The 21,848-nt window shown below is 42.1% G+C and overlaps 1 protein-coding gene across 1 annotated transcript in view; it reads right to left on the reverse strand.

Moving 5' to 3' along the window:
- Positions 1-21,848, reverse strand: part of TMEM120B (transmembrane protein 120B) — a 70,096-nt gene that overhangs the window by 22,102 nt on the left and 26,146 nt on the right. Inside the window, exons 3-8 of the mRNA XM_075323398.1 lie at positions 21,312-21,428; positions 7,804-7,863; positions 6,055-6,150; positions 3,467-3,556; positions 3,254-3,319; positions 3,066-3,127 (exon numbers count right to left, since the gene is read on the reverse strand). Coding sequence (XP_075179513.1) covers positions 3,066-3,127; positions 3,254-3,319; positions 3,467-3,556; positions 6,055-6,150; positions 7,804-7,863; positions 21,312-21,428 — 491 coding nt within the window. The remainder of the gene's footprint in view (positions 1-3,065; positions 3,128-3,253; positions 3,320-3,466; positions 3,557-6,054; positions 6,151-7,803; positions 7,864-21,311; positions 21,429-21,848) is intronic.

Below are 21,848 nucleotides of genomic sequence, written 5' to 3' on the forward strand. Positions count from 1 at the left end.
TATACCGATAGCAAAATGGCATATACTGTCAAACAGTCGGCATATACCTGAAGGCAGAGCCAGTATATACCGCTAGTAGCTGATATACACCGCTAGCCAGTAGGCGCACACCGCTAGAGAGACAGCGATATACCGCTGAGCAGAGCGGTATATAGTGCTGCAGAAGTGCAGAGCCAAGTCTGCTCCCCACGTGGAAAATGGCGTCCAGTGTTCCTGGCAGCATGGAGGAGAGAGACGGCCCACGGAGGCTGATTGGTCTCAGGGCTGGGACTAAGCGTGACGGCCAATCGGAAAGGAGCTTCTCCTGAGTGAGGGAGCGGCTTCCAGAGCAGTGAGAGGGGGCGTTGCTAGAATGCAGGCCGAAGCCGGGGGCTAAATTAATGATGCTCCCCGGAATCACGGCCTGCATCGCCTTTCCAGGCGGCGGTATGGATGCAGGAGACAGATGACTCGTCGTCTCCCTACCTGCTCCTGGCTCCGTCTGAAGACACGTCGGTGATGGATGCGGGGATCTCAGGGACGCATCTTCGGCTCAAGGCTGAAGCAGGTCCTCTGCTCTGCTTAGCCCTCTGGAGCTACCTTGGTGTGAGGTGCTTCCAGGGAGCCTGGAGGGGTACGCAGACCCGACCACTTGGGCGCGAGGGAAGACTGACGGCTTGTGCACGCCAGGTTTCCTCTGCCCGTACACGGGGGGGGGGGGGGACGGGGGTGGCAAGGCACCCTGGTATTGCCCCTATCAAAAGTAAAATGAATAAGTAAAAGAAAACAAAATAAAAAGTAAATATAAAAACAAAATAAGCTGGCCTGAGGCACCTCAGGTGGAGCTCAGTCCAGACATGTCAGCCTCCCTGCTGACACTAGAAAAAACGGAGCTAGTTTCCTGCCTAGCTAGGGTATATGCTGTGGGGGGCAGGAGCTATTACTTTTGCAAATCTAGTGTCACGCCTCCCTGGAGACATCATAATACCAACTGTCTGTGTGTGTCCCCCAATGAAAAGGCGAGAAAGGAATGTCTATTTTATTAAATTCTTATATTCCCTGAGAAATAAATTCTGGACAATTTTTTTTCTTATAATGCATAGTCCTGCTGTTACATTTCTAATAGAAATTATAGAGTATGAATAAACTGACAAATTGGTGTTACTATTCCCCTTGGACAATGACTGAATGTGCTGGGACACTCCAAAATTATTAAAGTTGTCAATTTATAGATAGGTTTCTAAGAGGAATAACGGGAATAGCACAATGCGCAATTGGATAAAAAAAAAAAATCTTTAGAACGGTCGTAACTATTTCTAGACCATGCATAGACTTTAAACATCAACTCTTCATTTGGAACGAGGTTCTAAATCAGTCATGCAAAGTAATCTCCTTACACAGTTGAGCAACTGCAAGAGCAAGCTGCTTTCAGACCCAGCCAGACTCTCCATTAAGAATGCAGAGGGTTCATTGGTCTATTACCACCTCTGCCTTCCTGATCTCTGTATAAAGAACACTGAACAATTGCTGTTTATACCAAAGGTCTCAAACTCAGCTGGGTATATGGGCCACAAATAGGAAAAAAACAGAGGGGCCGCATTCTTTGCAGGACAAAGTGACAATTTTAATGATTCAATGGTTTTTTTCTACACACCTTTTGGATCACTTTTTTGTTTGTTTATTATAATAAACCTGCACTTTGTTTAGTTAAGTTTATACATAAAAAAAGCATTTTTAATGGCAAAAAAGTCATGCTTTATTTTGAATTTTTTTTTACATTTTATCACCTTCTTGTAATATTGTTTCACAATTAGCAGCATATAGTAATCTTAGCCAACATCTTGTAGTAATGTCCCCCATTTTTGTGTCCTGTAGAAATGTCCCCCATCCCTGTAGTATTGTGCTCATCCTTGTGCCCAGTAGTATAGTAGTAATGTGCTCATCCTTGTATTGTGCTCATCCTTGTGGTATTGTGCCCAGTAGTATTGTGCCCATCCTTAACGCAAAAAAATTTAAAATATTTCTCACCTTTCCTCCGTTCCAAGGCTACATGCCCACGATCAGTATTACCAGTGTTTTGGAGGCAGCGCGTTTCAGCTGTGACCAAAACACTGCGATGTACAGTACAAGCAGAGTGGATGGGATTTTTAGAAATCTGATACCCACTGTGCATGTTCGGCTCGCAGCAAACACTGACCTGCGGTGTGGCTTTCAGAGGCCGCAGCACGTCAGTTCTTTGCTGCAGAGCCACATGCATCTTCCCTAGGGAGAACACAGCGAGGAGACAGACTTGCAGCCCCGCCGGTCAGGACTCGCTATCCACGACACAGCGGGTCCAGATCATGGGCACATAGCTTACTTGCTTGTTGCGGCCCTATGCTGGGGGTCAGCGCCGGTAGGACTTTACTACAGTTGACTCATTTGCAGTAATGCGCAGAGGAGCTGTCTGCGCTGTACCAAGGGCTGCCTCCTGCCAATCAGATGCAAGAAGGTGGCATCATAGAGTGACGTCACCTCCTTGCATCTGAGTGGCGGGTGGCAGCCATTGGTATAGTGCAGACAGCTCCTCAGCGCTGTACCGCAAATGATTCCACTGTAGTGAAGTCCTGCCTGCGCCGACCCCCAGCATAGGGCCGCGATCATCAGGGATTCTGCGGGCCCCAACAAGAAGCCTCAGGGGCCAAATGCGGCCCGCGGGCCATGTGTTTGAGACCTCTGGTTTATACAGTGAAGGGAAACACAGACAGCAAATTCACCTTCAGACCTAGCTGACATGATCACTGGGTGTAGGCAGGGAGCAAAAAGACATGCCAAAATTTCCCTAACTCCACCCCCCTAATCTTCATATTAAAAAAAAAGGGGGGAGGGAATAAAGAATAAAACCCCCCAAAAAGAACAATACAAGTCTGAATCGAAAAATGACGACAGGTCTTGAAAACTGGGTAAGCAAGAACTTTTTAAAACAAACATATCAGGAGAGCAGACAGATCCTGTTTAAAAGCTGAATTCTATAATAATGTGACTATCTGCCATGTGGTATTTATTTACATATAGACACACAGACAATTACCAATGTTCTTTCTTACTTTGATATATAGAAAATCCAAGAAACTGATTGCGGAACATCTGATACATGAGTCCATCTGGCCTATGAAAAGACGGAACAGAAACTTCAGAACTTGGTACACTCTACATGTTATAGGGCCAATATATACGACAAATAATAAACAGCATTCAGTAAGGCTGCCATACTACTGGAGTGTACTGGACTTACCATGTGAGCATTACCCCAGATAGAAATGTGGATACATAGTGGTGAGAAACCCACCAGCCTTTTATCCTGCAGAAGAGAAACCAAACATTCACAGTACAAAAAAGGGATGAAGTGTCAGCAAATATAACAGTGATGCTTCTATTCCCAAAACAAATGTTTTCCGATCTGCAAATGTCTGAACAATGGAGAGATCATGACTGTATATAAACTCACCTTGATCCATTGCTTATGAGGATACTTTCCCTTATAGTCAATGTGCAGAAGTACCAGACCAGTAAGAAGTTGAACACTTCATCTGTGACTCTGGAAGGAAATTCATTTCAGATTTTGTAGAACAAGAATAATTCAAGTCAAGTAATTCACATTGGCAAGTTCTTTTCCTGCCCTGCACACTGCACTGAAGAACGATTATGTGGACAATCTCTTTTGAATTAGAAAATGATAATAATTTCTTAGTTTTTGTGCCGTCACATTCTAAGAGACAAATATTATTTCAAAAGCTATTTGTTCAAAGTGACCAAGCTCTATCCAGAAAGAGTTACTCATTGCAGGAGAGCTGTGAGGACATCTTTATTTTTATTAAGCAGTTGTCCACGACTAGACATCCCTTGCTTGAAGAGAACCTGTCAGCAGGAGTTAGCCCTATAAAGTAAAGCCGTGGCCATACAGGTGCTGTGATGCTGATTACATGGATAATTGTTGTAATGGAGTCTGATCTGTGGTTGTTGAAGAATCTTTCATCTAATGAGATTTTCAGTGCATTGGTGTGCATCTGGGCAGGACTTTGGGTAGGATCTTCTTCTCCCCCTTCCGCCTGCCTTCTCTGTTTCTTATACAGGTTACTGATTATTTGAACTGGCTCCTTTTTGAAGTTGCGCACTGCTGCCGCCATAATGTGGTGGGCAATGTGTCTGTCATGTGATTCTGTGGGCAGTCTGCAGGTCTTCAATAAAATAGCGCTAGAGGTGGTGCATGCGCAGATCAAGATTTCAGCTCAATGACCTCTTCATTAAGTCAAAATCTCTATTTGCAAATAATCCGCCTCCGGCGTGATTTTATTGAAGACAGTCTGTAGAGTCAGACTGCGCACATGCATAAATCAGTGACCTGTAGGAGAAACAGAAGACAGGCAGAAAAGAAGATGCCCTTACCCCCATGTCCCACCTGATGCACACCAATAGAAGACGTCGTATGAAAACTTTAGAGGAAGATTATTCAATAACCACAAATCGGATTCCCTCACTGCAGAAATCAATTAAATCAGCATCACAGAGCCATTATGGCAATGCCTTTACTTTATAGTGCTAAATGCTGCAGGCAGATTCAATTCTGCTATTCCTAGCAGAGATAGATAGATAGATAGATAATTGTGAGAAGGCAACCGGCTACATTATTAATGGCCGGTATGTACCACATAAGTGGTGTGATCCTCAGGAATGCTGGTACTTTTCGTGCCGCGTTTTGCTGTATTATTCACAGGCTGAGGATCACAGGTGGCTGGAGATGGGTGGGTCTTGCCACCAACATACCCCACCCATGGGTGTGTCTGACAGGTCACATGAAAGACTTGATGGAGTTTGTTGTTTGGCACATGGCAGAGTGATTGTAAGGCTGACAAGAGTTAGTGTGCAGAAGCTGCCAGGTTTCCATGAAGACACTTCATGGAGAGGTGGGTGGACGGATATTACTGAGTGTATGGAGAGAGGCTGGAGCCAGTAGGGATAGTGTTGGGCTGAAGGAAGCAGCCTCAGAGAAATCCTGGACGTAACCTGACAAGAGTCTGTGTATAGAAGACTGCATTGTCCTGGAAAGAAACCTGTGGTCAAGGTAAAGATCTTGAAAGCCGTATGTGAATATTGGCCGGGGTCAGTCGGACACTAATGTTAATGACTGTATCCAATACACTGTGGGGGATGCCACAGTTGAACAGACTTTAATACCATGTATGTTCCTTTAAGTTGGACGAGGCTTGATGTTTATGTGCCTGTTTAAATAAACTTGCTGGACTTCTTAAAGTGCCAGTGTCCCTCGTATCAGATAAATGGCAATTATTTTAATGCTTTAAAAAAAATAGGCTCCTCCCTAGACATTATATAACATTTCCTAAAGGTATAAGTGTACATATTAATCTAATATAATAAATAAAAGGTTGAATTCATACAGGGAGATCTATATTTATTGAACATGGGTAACGCCTAATAGGATATTAATAGATAACAAAGATAGGCTGGTTATATACAATAGGGTACTCCGAGAAGTAAAATCTCAAATAGGGAAGAATATGTTCACCTATGAGGTTACAGAGGTTATATATATATATATATATATATATATATATATATATATATATATATATATATATATATATATATATATATATATATATATATATATATATATATATATATATATATATATATATATATACACATATACATATATACACACAAATAGATATTCGTTTATCCAAAATGAATGGACATATAACCAATAAATAGATCCCTATAGGAAAAAGCAAAAGCCCAATAAATATTAGCGACCAAATAGGTCATAGGTATATACACCAATAGATACAAAGTCCCTAATTGCCCAAAGCCAGAGAGCTACCAAATAATGATTGATAGCCATATTAAGTCAGGAAGGTGGGATAATACCAGTCTGGTGTTCTACTGTTAAACTGCAAATTTATCTTATAATTACATGAATTCTCATAGAATACAATAAATTCCTCAGGAAAAGTGGAGAAAAAGTATAACAACATTTCAGTTCAATATCTATAGCCACAAAAAATGATTTCTTACCTGTAATGAAGCACAAATCTACACGCGATGGCTCCAAGTAGCAAAATAATTGTCAAGTAAAGCTTAAATTTTTCATATTCATCTTTGTAAGCAAATCTATAAGCCAAAAAAACACCAAAAAAACAAATGCGTAATCAATAATACCCAAAGCGTGATGTCACAAGCATTGTAACGAGGGATGAGTGAAGTGCTCAGTAACGAGCATTTTGATGCTCGGGTGCTTGGTACTAGTTTACAGAGTATAATGGAAGTCAATGGGGAACTCAAGCACTGAGCAGTTCACTCAACACTAATTGTAACTCCAATAACAGACATTGGAAAACCAACGCTCGCTGTACATACATGGTTTAAAAAGGATATTTACCACGTGCCTAGATTACAACAGGCTCATCTACAAAAGAGGACCAGAGCTAAAACACAAGACTGACATATTCAAGGATAGATGTTACTTGTTTTTGCTTGCAATCTTATTATAAGTTTTTTTTATGTGTCTAAGACACAACCTAAGATAGAAACAAAATGAGCCTATTCCCTGCAGTAAGTAAATAGTACATAGAAAAAAAAAAATAGCACCCTACGATATTTATATCTCCTTTTAAAAAAACGCAATAACAAAAACGCACCTACATTTCAAGCGGTTGTTTCTACATTTCCAGGCTCTCTGACAAGGTGCAGTTTATGTGCAGAAAAAACTGCACCGTGAGCATATAGCCTTAAAAACCTCACCTTGTATGCATTTACTTCATTGTAGATGGGGGCAGAGCAGGACCAGGGCCCGGCTAGTTCAGACACCTGCCCATGGAAAGCTATAAAAATGAAATGCCTAGCTGAAAGAGGGGCAGCCACACAAGGTGAGGTTTTAATAGAGGTTAGGACAGTCACAATTGGGGTACACCTTGTCGTGGTGGGATGGTTTTTATGCTTTTTGTATCAAAAATAGTATTACTAAGTACCCTATGTTATTGATATGTACTATTACTATCTGCAGGGTGTGTGCTCAGTTTGTTTCTATTTTAGGTTTTGTCTGCTGAATGGCCACAGTGTGAACATATACCAACTTATGCTCCAGCTTATTTCTTTGGTTGTGTGTCTAAGCCTGCAACTTCTATGCGAGTGTCCAAGAATCCCTAGAACGTCATTAATGATGCCGCAAGAATCCTTCCCAACCACCCAAAACCAGAAATGGCAGCTTCTCATTCAGAAACAGTCAATATAGAAACTGTGGAGCATATTTGTCTAGCATAATGTGCAAGAATTCTGAGCTAATTTGTGAAATGAAAAAAAAAAAAAAAAAACACCACCATTCTTTTAAGACCTGTACCATATTTACGGTTTTATATACTATGTGCCTAGTTTCTATAGGAATGTGGTTTCTAGAAGCCAACAGTTGATGTAAACTTTGACATCTGGCATCTTTTAAGACTGTCTAATCTAACAGCATGAACCAATATGATAACACTGGCACATTTTCAGACTGTCTAGTCCACGTTTGCACCATCTTAAGAATTAGTCAGTACTGATAAATCTACCAGTCTTCACAGGTTTTAGAGACTGGGCACCGATTAGGGCAGCCAGGTTACAGTACAGGTTCAGCCCATCAGTGTGTATATACAAATATAAATTGACGTGCTTCTGCCACAGGAAACATTATGACGAAAATTTAAGTGGAGCAAACATGTAAAAAAAGACAAAAACAATGGAAGGTGGTGTTGAATGGTCCGGATTCACATGCACTGGATGTTTACTTACTTTGCTTGATTACTAAGAAGAGTGACATTCACATTTCCAAGCACGAGGTTTAGATATAAACTAAAAAAGAAGACAAAATTGATCTGTACAACTTATTTATGGACAGTCCTCATCATGATCAAGACACTCAATATTTATTAGATACAAGAAAGGCTGTCATATCGCGGCATATTCACAGGATGTATATGGATCACCGCTTTGTATCCTGATTTATACCTTTAGGTGAAATTACAGCATCCCGTTATTGACACCATACTGAAAATATTTTTATGTTTTAAATAACACAATCTCATCTACTTTATACTGGGAACCATAAAACTAATACCTATAATTAATATATATAATATAAGTAATTTCACAACGTTTTCCCATGAAATTATTGAACCACTTCTAATACTGTACTATATCTTGTGGCCATATGTTTCTGCTTTCACTTATCTTCACTATCTTATCTGGTGATTATATAGCAGGTATATATGTAAAAAGTACAGGTGTAGAATGAATGGGAAATATGAATCCATGACTTCAGCCTCCATTTTACTACAATGTGGACAATACATTAAATACATGCTATAATTGTGCATTTCCATTTTTATTTTGTGCAGGAAGGTTAATAGCTCCTCTGACAATTGATTCTACTGATGAATACAAATGTGTTAACAAGGTGCTAAAGTGACAGCTGTGCGACTGACTAAACTCAAGGATATTGGTATACCCGAGCGGTGGACTCCGCGTGTTTTCCTCAGCATTTTTCTCTAATCTAGGATTCTCCACCAGACCCCCCACACAACGCTGGGATATCTGCCTACATGTTTAACAAGTTAGGGTTTTTTTCTCCCTTAGAGTTCCACTGACGAAGGTCACTGAATTGACCGAAACGTCTGCTGCGATTGAACTGCTTTACTTTCAACAATAAAGTTTTCCTTATACTATCTCATCGGAGTGCATGATTCTATTACATTGTAAACTTACGGGGCTGGACCCTACCAGAGCACCCAGTATCCAAGACAGAAGTGCCATGTTACTTTAAAGGGAACCTGTCACCACTTTTTCGGCCTATAAGCTGCGGCCATCACCACCGGGCTCTTATATACAGCATTCTAACATGCTGTATATAAGAGCCCAGGCCGGGGGTATAACATAAAAAACACTTTATACTACTCGCCTAACGGTCGCGCTGTGGGCCTTATGGACGTCTCCGTTGTCCGGTGCCAGCGCATCCTCTTTCGGCCATCTTCTTCCTCTTTCTGAAGCCTGTGTGCATGACACGGCTACGTCGTACACACTCGCCGATCCTGCGCAGGCGCACTACAATACTTTGATCTGCCCTGCTCAGGACCTGAATGCCGGCGAGTGTGTATGACGTCGGACCCGTCATGCACCGCGACTAGAGAAGAAGGAAAACAAAAAGGTGGCCAAAAGAGGAGGCACTGGACAACGGAGATGCCCATAAAGGCCCACAACGAGACCGTTAGGCAAGTATTATAAAGTGTTTTTTATGTTATACCCCCGGCTTGGGCTCTTATATACAGCATGTTAGAATGCTGTTTAGAAGAGCCCGGTGGTGGTGGCCGCAGCTTATAAGCCGAAAAAGTGGTGACAGGCTCCCTTTAACCCTTTAGTGACGGGGCTAATTTTCACCTTAATGACCAGACCAAATTTTGCAATTCTGACCAGTGTCACTTCATGAGGTTATAACTCTAGAACGCTTCAACGGATCCCGGTGATTCTGAGATTGTTTTTTCGTCACATATTGGACTTCATGTTAGTACCAAATTTAGGACAAAATTTTTTGATTTTATTTGTGAAAAAATATGAATTTTGGCAAAATTTTTGAAAATTTTGAAATTTTCAACTTTTGAATTTTTTTTCCGTTAAACCAGAGAGTTCTGTGACACAAAATAGTTAATAAATAACATTTCCCACTTGTCTACTTTACATCAGCACAAGTTTGGAAAAAAAAAAATTTTTTGTTAGGAAGTTAGAAGGGTTCAAAGTTTATGAGCAATTTCTCATTTTTACATCAAAATTTACAAAACCATTTTTTTAGGGACCACATCACATTTGAAGTGATTTTGAGAGGCCTAGATGACAGAAAATACCCAAAAGTGACACCATTCTAAAAACTGCACCCCTCAAAGTACTCAAAACCACATTCAAGAAGTTTATTAACCCTTTAGGTGCTTCACAGGAACTAAAGCAATGTGGAATGAAAAAAGCAAAAAATAAAATTTTACCTAAAAATGTTGCTTTACCCCAAATGTAATCAATTTTAGAAGAAATAACACAACAAAATGGACCCCAAAACTTGTTACCCACTTTTTTATGAGCGCGGTGATATCCCATAAGTGGTCAGAAACCTCTGTTTGGACAAATGGGAGGGCTCGGAACACAAGGAGCAATATTTGAAGTTTGGAAAGCAAATTTGGCTGAAATAGATTGTGGGCACCATGTTGCATTTACATGTCCGCTAAGGTACCTAAACAGCAGAAACCCCTCACAAGTGACGCCATTCTGGAAACTAGACCCCTCAAGGCTTCTATCTAGGGGTATAGTGAGCATTTTGGACCCACAGGTACTTCACAGATTTTGATAACGTCACGTTGTCATATTGAAAATTTTCATTTTTTTCTCAAAAATGTTGCTTTAGCATTAATTTTCTTACTTTTTCAAGAGGTAATTCCAAAAATTGGACCCCAACGTTTATTACCCACTTTCTTATGAGCGCGGTGATACCCCATATGTGGTCAGAAACCTCTGTTTGGGCAAATGGGAGGGCTGGGAACACAAGGAGCAATATTTGAAGTTTGGAAAGCAAATTTGGCTGAAATAGATTGTGGGCACCATGTTGCATTTGTAGGGCCCCTAAGGTACCTAAACAGCAGAAACCCCCCACAACTGACCCCATTTTGGAAACTAGACCCCTCAAGGAATTTATTTAGATGTTTGGTGAGTACCCTGAACCCCCAGGTGCTTCACAGAATTTTATAGCGTTGAGCCATGAAAATAAAAAAATTAAATTTTAACACAAAATTGTTACTTCAACCATGTAGCTTTTTTTTTCACAAGGGTAAAAGGAAAAAAAACACCATAAAATGTATTGTGCAATTTCTCCTGAGTTCGCCGATACATCATATGTGGCGGAAATCAACTGTCTGGGTACACGGCAGGGTGCGGAATGAAAGGAGCGCCATTTGACTGCAAAATTGGCAGGAATCATTAGCGCACGCCATGTTGTGTTTGGAGACCCCCTAAAGTGGCTAAACAGTAGAGCTCCCCCACAACTGACCCCATTCTGGAATCTATACCCCTCAAGGATGTTATCTAGGGGTATAGTGTGCATTTTGAACCCACAGGTACTTCACAGAATTTTATAACAATAGGTTGTCATATTGAAAATGTTCTTCTTTTTCACAAAAGTGATGCTTTAGCACCAAATTTTCCACTTTTACAAGATGTAACACCAAAACGTGGACCCCTCATTTTGTTACCCACTTTCTTACGAGTCCAGCGATACCCAACATGTAGTCAAAAACGTCTGTTTGGGCAAACGGCAGGACTTGGAAGGGAAGGTGCACTTTTCAAATTTTGGATTATTTGATTTGCAGAGCCTATGTGTTATCAGAACAACTGAAAACCCACATAAATGGATTTTTTGTACATTTTATCTTGGAGTGAAGGGCAAAATGTGGAGGAAAATACCGCCAATTATATGGCAGACTTGTGCTTGTTCCAGAGATGAAGGAACACCAGGAGGGCTAGAAGGACACGTTAATTTTTCAGAGACTGGTCGTACAACGTCTGTTTAGCACCATCAATCCCTATATGAGGGACAATTGTGCCAGCCGACGTGGTACACCATAACAGGCTCCTACCTGCCAAGGTCGGAACCGCTATATGCACAAAACAACCAGTCCCCCACAGGGTTATAAAAGTATTGTCCAGTGCAGGAGGTTCGGCAAGAACCATGCAGTAAAGCCCAAGGTGTAAAATTACAGAACAGCTTCAGATCCTCCAATAAAATTATCATGCCCGTATCACCAAGACATAGTTGTAATAGCAGTCAGACTAAGATGACTGGTGCTAACACTTTGTGAGTGATCAAATCTTGGAATTATTTGTCAGATGATCAGATGTTTCAAGAACATTTGCGGGGTCCACATTCTGGAGTACGCAGACGTGGGCATATGACGAGAATTTGTCTGCATAACACTTCGGTATGTGAGTGATCAAGTCCTGGAATTATTTGTGAAATGGGGTAAAATGTGTTTTACTGATGAAAATAGTAAATTTTATTTGACAAGTAACACAGGGGCTCACTACACAGAAAATATAAACGTGAAAGAAAAACCCTACCACACAATTTGGGAATAGTGTATGACGTCTAATAATTGTGGGATGTGTGGTAGATCTCGAAGCAGGGGGTAACACAAAGTCCTGGCTGGGAAGGGCACATGGGACAATAATATCTTGAGTCGCTTCTCCTACCCTGCTTGCGACATACCCGGCACCTTTTTTTAGGACGGTTTTGGGTGGGAGTAGGAGGCACGAGATGCATAAAATGCCGTTCCGTTAGTCTCCGGGCATTCTCTGACTCGAAGGCTGCCTCTGGTGCCGCTGAGTCAAACATGAGGGACTCAATAATTTTTTCCTGGTACTGCAGAAATGTGAGGGCCCCTTGTGATTTTTTAAACAGTACAAAACTGTTGTAGGTAGCAATCTGTATCAGGTAGATTGCTACCTTTTTGTACCAGGCCCTCGTTTTCCGCTTTACCAGGTATGGTTGGAGCACCTGGTCAGACAGGTCCACGCCACCCATAAACCTGTTGTATTGGGTCACACAGAAGGGTTTCTGTTTGTCCCTGGTGGCTCCCCTCTCTCTGACCGACACAGTGGTGTCCTCATGCAGGGTGGTGAGCATGTAGACGTCCTTGCGGTCATTCCACTTTACGGCAAGCAATTTGTCACTTGCCAGTGCGAATGACGCCCCCTTCTCTACACGTCTGGACACTAACTGTGCCGGCAAACCAACACGGTTTTTCCTTATTGTCCCACAGGCCCCTGTATTTGCAGCATGGAGGGATTGGTATAGGGGGATACTAGTGTAGTAGTTGTCGGTGTACACATGGTAACCTTTACCAAGAAATGGGGACATTAGCTCCCAGACAATTTTTCCTGGGACGCCAATTGTCTGGGGACAGTTGGGTGGGCTTATTTGGCGGTCCCTACCCTCATAAATGATAAAGTTACATGTGTACCCGCTGGTGCTTTCGCACACTTTATATAATTTTATGCCATACTTGGCTCTTTTGGAGGGAATAAACTGACGGAATGAGAGACGGCCCTTATAGCTCATTAGGGACTCGTCAACCGAAACATTCTCCTCTGGGCTGTAGGAAGTTAGGAAGGACTCTTTCAGGAGGGATATTAGGGGTTTCAATTTATTAAGGCGGTCATAATTGGGGTCAGTTCTTGGGGGGACTTGGGAATTATCACTAAAATGGAGGAATCGCAATAGGGTCTCATATCGGGTTCTGGGCATTATGGCTGCAAATACAGGGGTGGCGTGGACAGATTTGGTTGCCCAGTAGGAGCGGATACTGGGTTTTTTCACTATACCCATGTTGAGGGTAATGCCTAAAAATTTTTTGATTTCCGGGACACTTGTGGGGATCCAGGAACGGGAATGGACAGATGTTGGCTTTTGGGCAATATATTGGCGGGCGTACAAGTTGGTGTGGTGGGTGATAAGCTCAAGTACTTGTTGGTTAACAAAAATTTGGAAAAAATCCAGTGGGGCAAAATTGGTGACAATTATTTTTATGCCAGGGTCTCCTATGAAAGGGGGAATTTGTGGGGTAAAGGACGGGTTGGGGTACCAGAGAGCATGGGGGACTGCAGAACTAGGTCCTGCCCCTGACTCTTCAGCAGTGGCGACTGGCGGGGTGTGGGACCCCGTGGAGGAAGCCGAATCGTCACCGCTATCCGAAAAATCTCTTTCTGAGGCCGATTCGGTCTCTGACCCAGAACTGCCGGAGGCAAGCAGCGAGTACGCTTGCTCTGCCGTAAACATCCTGCGGGCCATGGTTTTTGTTTTTATCCCTGGCTAACAAAAAATAAACCTAAACCTAACACTAGTATTTTTTTTTTTTTTTTTTTTATATAAACCCTAAATTTTTTTATAAAGATTATAAAAAAAATATTTAGGGGAATGACGCAGCGAGGGATGACGGAATGATGGAGGGGGGATGATCACAGGGGGGTGATCAGAAAAATTGGGAATAGATTTATGATGATCTTTGTGAATTGATAACTTTTTCTCTCTATATGGCAGCACGTAGTCTCTCTCTCTTCTCTCCCAGATAAACTACAAGGGAGAGAGGAGAAAGGCAGACCTAAATGCTGCCATATTTATCAAATATTGGCATTTTGACTACTGTGATAGGATCTATCACAGTATTCAAATCTAAACAGCCAATCAGAATTTTTTTTTTTGTTGCCGGGTGCAGGAGGCAGATTATGGCAAGCACACTGCGCATGCGCCCGCCATTTTCCCGGAGAAGAGAAGAAGGGGGGCCGCGGGGGACCGGGGGACCGGTGATTTTTTTTATTGAGGTACAGGGGAGGGGATTGGGGGATTGGGGGAACGGGGGATCCCAGATCGGGTGGGAGAGAGACTGGGAACGGTGGTGAGAACTCCGGTTCTCCAGATCCCTCTCTCTGGTCCGGGGCTCCGGGGGACCAGAGAGCTCCGGTGTACCGGAGGAGAGGTCAGGGGGGGGGGGGGCATTTCCCTCCGATCTGAAATGTTTGATCATTTCAGATCGGAGGGAAATGAATGCAGAGCCGGCGGCAGCAGTTTTCAGCGCGCCGGCGCCATCTTGCACGCTCCGGAGGGGGGCTCTGAAGAACCGGAGGGGGCTCCAGGGTCCAAAGAGCTCCGGTGTACCGGAGGAGAGGTCAGGGGGAGGACATTTCCCTCCGATCTGAAATGTTTGATCATTTCAGATCGGAGGGAAATGAATGCACCGGCGGCGGCAGTTTTCAGCGCGCGTCGGCGCCATCTTGCAAGGTCTGGAGAACCGGAGGGGGCTCCGGTGACCAGACAGCTCCGGTGGACCGGAGGAGGGATCAGGGGGAGGACATTTCCCTCCGATCTGAAATGTTTGATCATTTCAGATCGGAGGGAAATGACTGCAGAGCCGGCGCCGGCGGGAGTTTTCAGCGCGCGTCGGCGCCATCTTGGATTTTCCGGGGGGGGGGGGGGTTGTATGGCTTTCTCCGGTACCGGGGGCCTTGGGGGCACTAAGGGCTAACATTTATTTCTCATCTGACATGTTTGATCACGTCAGATGAGAAATAAATCAATTTTACCAGCCATTTTTTTTTTTTTCATGTTGTCGCCGGTATACGGTGTATACCGGCGATCGCATTAACGGGGTGCATAAAAAACACCCCGATTCATAATCTGGGGGGTCTCAGCTACCCCCGGTAGCTGAAACCCCCGAGATTTTCGGTCGCTGGGGGGCGCTAGAGGGTTTTTTCGGGCCGCCGCTTTAAAGCGGCGGAACAGAATAAGTACCCTGTTTTGCCGCCGCTTTAAGTCGTACGGCCGTCGTTATGAGGTTAATATAAACTTTATTCTGAACTCAAAATATATATCAGATCAAGCCCCCATTTCTTAACCGAAACACTCCACATTTCTTTCAGCTTCCTATACGAACTTTTTATAGCATTTCTCTCAAGGAACTGATGTCCCCTAAATGACTTCACTGCTGCAAACAGTTTTCTGCAAAGGTCACCTTCTCGGTATGGCACAGTCCTGGGCAGACACACAATTGGCAGCAGGAATAATGAACACACAAACACCGCTTGTCTTCACTAGGACACGTGTTGTATAGAATATAAAAATGTAAGATGGTTTTCCATTAACAGTATTATTGAACGACCATGGAGTCTGAAGGCTGCAGTCCTATTCACTCACCTGCTTATAACTTCCAGTATTTAGCAGGGCTGTGGAGTCGGAGTCGTGGAGTCGGAGTCGGAGCTCATTTTGGTGGAGTCGGAGTCGGTATAAAATGCACCGACTCCGACTCCTAAAATATATAATAAATTGGGGACAGGAGTGCAATGCAGAATGTGCTGAATATTTTACTAAATAATAACATTTAGTATAATTCTTATATTTAAGTGAAAAATTTATTGTAGTACAATGTGAACATCAGACATTTAATTGCTTTTATGATACAATAATCAAGATAATTGGATAGAACATAAAATATTTATTGGAATACAACTTTAGAACACAAAAAACTAATAAATTGTAAATATGTAATATATATATATATATATATATATATATATATATATATTACATATTTACAATTTATTAGTTTTTTGTGTTCTAAAGTTGTATTCCAATAAATATATTTTATGTTCTATCCAAATATCTTGATTATTGTATCATAAAAATTATTAAATGTCTGATGTTCACACACACATATTCATGTACTACAATAAATTTTTCACCTAACTATAAGCAATATATGTAGGAGTCGGAGTCGGAGCCAGAGTCGGAGTCGGAGCAAGAGAATTTGAGGAGTCGGAGTCGAAGGTTTGGCTTACCGACTCCACAGCCCTGGTATTTAGGAACACTAAAGTTAGAAACATTAACACGAATTTAAAAAAAAGTTTGAGGAATAGGCGGAAAATCCTGTCCATTGACTTAAAATTCAAACTGTTGGGGGTAGTGTTGGAAGCCCCCATATGCAGGCAGCCACCTTTCCAGATACTTGTGAGCGGAGGAGGGGGCAGTCATAGAAATTAATGAGAGCCAGCACATAAGCAGTCAGCTAGCTCTCCATTGTCAGCATGGACGATGTTTCTTATCTTTGACACGTACATCAACTATATAATCTACAATTTCAGAAGATATAAAACCCATGATATTACATAAGCCTTGTTGTACTGGGTACATTCGGAAAACATTCTCCCAGTTTATCTGAACTTAACGTTGACCTTAGATAAGCTTCATATTTGCAAAGTGCGGAATTGTCACTGACAGTCAAACTCCAACCAAGATCTAATAGCAAAGTGTGGATAAGTTGGCGGCTTCATTACGGTTTGAACTTACACATTTAGGCTATGTTCACACACTACATCTTTTACTGCATTTTTGAGGTCACAAAGATGCACCTAAATGAATGCATTTCCTTCCCCCAGCAAGGTCTATGAGATTTCCATTTTGTTGTACATATTGTGCATCTTTTGTTGGCTGCATCATGGCTGCGTTTTTGAAGACGCAGCATGTCAATCCTTTATGCGTTTTTCCACTGTTTTTGAGCCCTTCTAGTCAATAGTTTTGACTTAAACGCATTGGGCAAAATGTGGTAAAAACGCATGCATTTTTGCCATGGGTGCGGTTTTTGGGGCCAAAAACGCATCTTTGTGGTTAGAAAAGATGCAGTGTGTGAACATAGCCTTATGAAAACTAGCGGAAATGGGGAGTTAATTTTTCTATCCAATTGGACTAATTCATCAAAACCGGAGTTGTTCTCTTCGGTGTTGATGAGGAGATGTGCTGGAGTCAGAAACTCCGGATTAATGAAGTGGCATGCGGACTGTCAGACGCTTGGCGTGCACCTTTGTGTTTGCCTTGCTAGAATCCTGCTCAAGGAAGATTCATGACCTAGCAAATGCGGCTGCTAATCATTAATTAAATGCCACTTTTTCAGAGCCGAGTGTCCTTTCTCATTATCACACATCACTAAATTTATGGACATCCATGATCTGACTTCTTTGCCTGGATGGGTTATTACTGACATCTGCTGAGAAATTCATTTCCATAGAACCTTTAGAATTTTTTTTTTTTTTAATTAAAATCTGTGACATGTTCAATACTTATTTCACGTGTTGTATATGAGTGTTGGTCAAAAGGCCTACATTGCCTTGTGAAAGAATTTACCCCCTTGGCATTTTTTGTGTTTTCAGACCTCACAACCTGGAATTTCAGTTTTTTTATTGCATCAGTTCATGTAAAGAACATGACTACAACTGTGAACATTTCGTTTTCATGTTATTGTGAAGCAGACAACAAAATAACTGAGAACTTCAGTGTGCATAGCTAAAGTCTGTACTTTGTAGAGCCTTATTTTGCAGCAATTACAGCTGCAGGTCTCTTTGGAGAAGTCTATGAGCTTTGCACGTCTTCCCACTGGGATTTTTGCCCATTCCTCAAGGCAAATCTACTCCAGTTCCTTCAAGTTAGATGACATTTTCTGCGAACAGCAATCTTCAAGTCTGACCACAGATTCTATTATACAATTGGATTAAGGTCTTGGCTTTGATTAGGCCACTCCAATACATTTACACGATTCGCCTTTAAACACTCAAGTGTGAGATTAGCAGTATGCTGTGGGTCATTGTCTTGTTGGACGGTGAACCTTCGTTCCAGTTTCAAACCACTGACAAACAGGCTTTTGCTAAAGAAAATCTGTATTTCTCATCATCCATCTTCCCCTCAACTCAGACAATTTTTCTTGTCCCTGTTGCTGAAAAACCATCCCCACACCATTGATGTTGCCACCACCATGTTTCACTGTGGGGATGGTGTGCTTTGGGTGAGGAGCTATGTTGGTTGGTTTTGCACCAGACATGGCGTTTACTTTGGTGGCCAAAAAGTTCAATATTGGTCTCATTTGACCACAACACGTTCCTGCATACATTTGGAGAGTCTCACACATGTCTTTTGGCAAACTCTAAATGAGCTTTCCAATTTTTTTCCTATATGTGTAAAGACTTTTTTTGGTCGTCGCTCTCCTGCTGTGACGCAAACATAGCTGTGTGTGACAGCGAGAGAGCGACGAAATGAAGCGAGCAGGGAGCAGGAGCCGGCATCTGGCAGCTGCGGTAAGCTGTAACCAGGGTAAACATCGGGTAACCAAGGGAAGACCTTTCCCTGGTTACCCGATATTTACCTTCGTTACCAGCTTCCGCTGCTCTTGCTGCCAGTGCCGGCTCCCTGCTCTCTGCACATGTAGCTGCAGTACACATCGGGTAATTAACCCGATGTGTACCGTAGCTAGGAGAGCAGGGAGCCAGCGCTAAGCAGTGTGCGCGGCTCCCTGCTCTCTGCACATGTAGCACAGCGACGCGTGTCGTTATGATCGCTGCTGCTTCTGCTGTGTGACAGCTAAGCAGCGATCATAACAGCGACTTACAAGGTCGCTGTTGCGTCACAGAAAATGGTGACGTCGTTGTCGCTGTCGCTATGTGTGAACCCAGCTTTAGATTGCACACATATGTCCTTTCACTAAGCATGTGACTTATGAAGGCAATTGCTTGCTTCAGAAATTTTTAGGGGCTTCATTGCAAAAGGGATAAATACATGTGCATTTTTCATTTATTTTATACCATAAATTTAATTTTTACTTATTTTTCGCACTTCACTTCCCCAACTTAAGACTATTTAGTGCTGATGCATCACACACAAATCGGATTACAAAAATATTTAAAACAGACGTTGTAATGTAACAAAATAGGCAAAAAGCCAAGAGGCGTGTTGGGGAGGGGTCAAAAGTTTCACAAGGCATTGTTAGGCTATGTGCGCACTGAGCGTTTTTGCAAGTTTTTAGGGTGCGTTTTTGGGCTCAAAGCTGCATGACTTTGCTTCCCCAGCAAAGTCTATGACTTTTCATTTTTGCTGTCCGCACACAACTTTTTTTAGCTGCGTTTTTGAGCAAAAAAAAAAAAAAAATGGACATGTCGATTCTTTCCTGCGTTTTTCACCTATGCAATGCATTGGAAAAACGCAGCAAGTCGCAGTGATTAAAAACGCATGCGTTAACCGATGCATTTTTGCGGTGGGTGAGGTTTTTTTGCGGCCAAAAACAAAAAAAAAACAATGTGTGCGCACATAGTCTTAGTCCAGTATGGAAATAGGGGTTTGTACATAAGCTGTGAAACTATGGATGAGTGAAGCAGGCCTATTTTTATTCTGCAGAGAATCACTAGGTCCTCTACATGATATGTTACTATATTATTTATGAATTCACATTTCTCCAATTATGTGTGTAAATGCATGTTTTCTAAACCTCTCAATAAAAGAAGCTATGAAAGCAGAATGGTGCAGAGCTTCCAACCAATCATTAACCCCTTCACAACCTTGGGTTGTTTGCCTCCCTTGGATGCGAGCTTGTATGGCGAGCACGCATGTTTCCCAGCACGTTGGCTGATCTGATCAGCCAACGTGCAGCTAAGGTCGGTTTCACACATCCGGCTTTTCGCCGGTTTGCCGGATTCGGCGCACACCAGTACAGTGTATACAGTACAATGGCAGCGCCGCAACTTCCGGGTCACATGCTCTGGTCCCATCACAGCATGTGACCGACGCTTGTCATGCTGCCATTGTACTGTATACACTGTACTGGCATGCGCTGAATCATCCAGTGAACATGGTAAATAAAAATGAAAAAAAATAAATTGTGAGATTGCACTTTTTTAGCAATTTCACCACACTTTGAATTATTTGCTCTTCTCTAGTACAATATGGGGCAGAATAGTGACATTCAAAAGTACAACTTATCCCACAATAAAACAAGCCCTTATATTGCTACATTGGAAGAAAAAAAAAAAAAAAAAAAGTTATGGCTCTTGGAAGAAAGGCTAACAATAAAAACGAAAAATCGCCAGGTGGTGAAGGGGTTAGGCTATGTGCGCACACAGCGTTTTTTTCACGCTGCGCTTGTGCATTTTTGGCCGCAGAAAACCACAAAAATATGCACCAACGGCAAAAAAGCACAGGTAAAAAACGCATGCGTTTTTGATCACTTCGTTTTTCCAATGCATTGCATGGGTGAAAAACGCAGTAAAACGCAGGAAACAATTGACGTCCATTTTTATTTATTTTTTTTTTTAAAACTCAAAAACGCAGCTGAAAAAAAAAAAAAAAAAAAAAAAGTTGTGTGCGGACAGCAAAAATGAGAAGTCAGACTTTGTTGGGGAAGAAAAGTCATGCAGTTTTGAGCCCCAAAAAAAAAAAATCGCACAAAAACGCACCCGAAAAATGCGCAAAAACGCCACGAGAAGCGCTCAGTGACCACTTAGCATTAAGGGTAAAATTAGAATACCAATAATTGCACTTTTATGCCAAATCAAGTTATATTCCATTACAGTGTATGATGGCAATAACCTGTGTAGTGTTGAGCAAAAAGTCACAGAACCCTGGTCCCGTGGCTACTCTAATAGTTTGTTGCCTCTGGACCACAGCATCTGTCACTTTTTCTGATTAGTAGGCGGTGTCATGTGTCCATCACAACGTACTAATGTCATTGGGCCTGCTAAAAAGACGAGACAGATGGACAGATTTCACAGTGCTGTGGTCCATCGGCCATGGATTGCAGACATGGAAGCTGAACAAGTGTCCTGCGGGTCCTTTGTACTCAAGTGTAACGCTTTGTAATGGAGTTTGCTCTCAAACTAATAAAATACAAACTATAATTCGAACTTACCCATTTTTCTTTGGCAAATAGGCCTCCATGTCAAAAAACACATTGTGCCTCTCTTTTATGGTGCTATCTATTTGTTGGATGAGGTCGGTCTCTCCAAGGCTTGCCGACTGTTTATGTCTAGATGGAAAAAGACATGAGTATAGGAAGATAACATGCAAGCTGACGGAATACAACAAATTAAAAGTATAAAACAGCATTTTTTTATGAAATATAAACAAACACTAAGCAATGATAAACTGGTTATGTTTATGCACTTTTTATTGCACTTTTTTTTCCTTCAATCAAGTGTAAAAGCTTTTCAAGCCCTGCTGCAATTTACTGGCTGTAAAGTGTCACCGGCGAGAGACGTTGTCACAAGTATGTATTCACACGGAGCTCGTTTCATTATCTTCTGAACACCCCTTGAACATAGCGTATAGTGGTTACATTACAGGCACTAGATTGTTATTGCAAGAGCATTATAAACAGATTCTGATTTAGGCTATGCTCACTTTTTTTTTTGTGTTTTTCATGCGTTTTTCCTTGCTTAGTTTAATC

Source organism: Anomaloglossus baeobatrachus, chromosome 1, assembly GCF_048569485.1.
Source record: "Anomaloglossus baeobatrachus isolate aAnoBae1 chromosome 1, aAnoBae1.hap1, whole genome shotgun sequence".
Lineage (NCBI taxonomy): Eukaryota > Metazoa > Chordata > Amphibia > Anura > Aromobatidae > Anomaloglossus > Anomaloglossus baeobatrachus.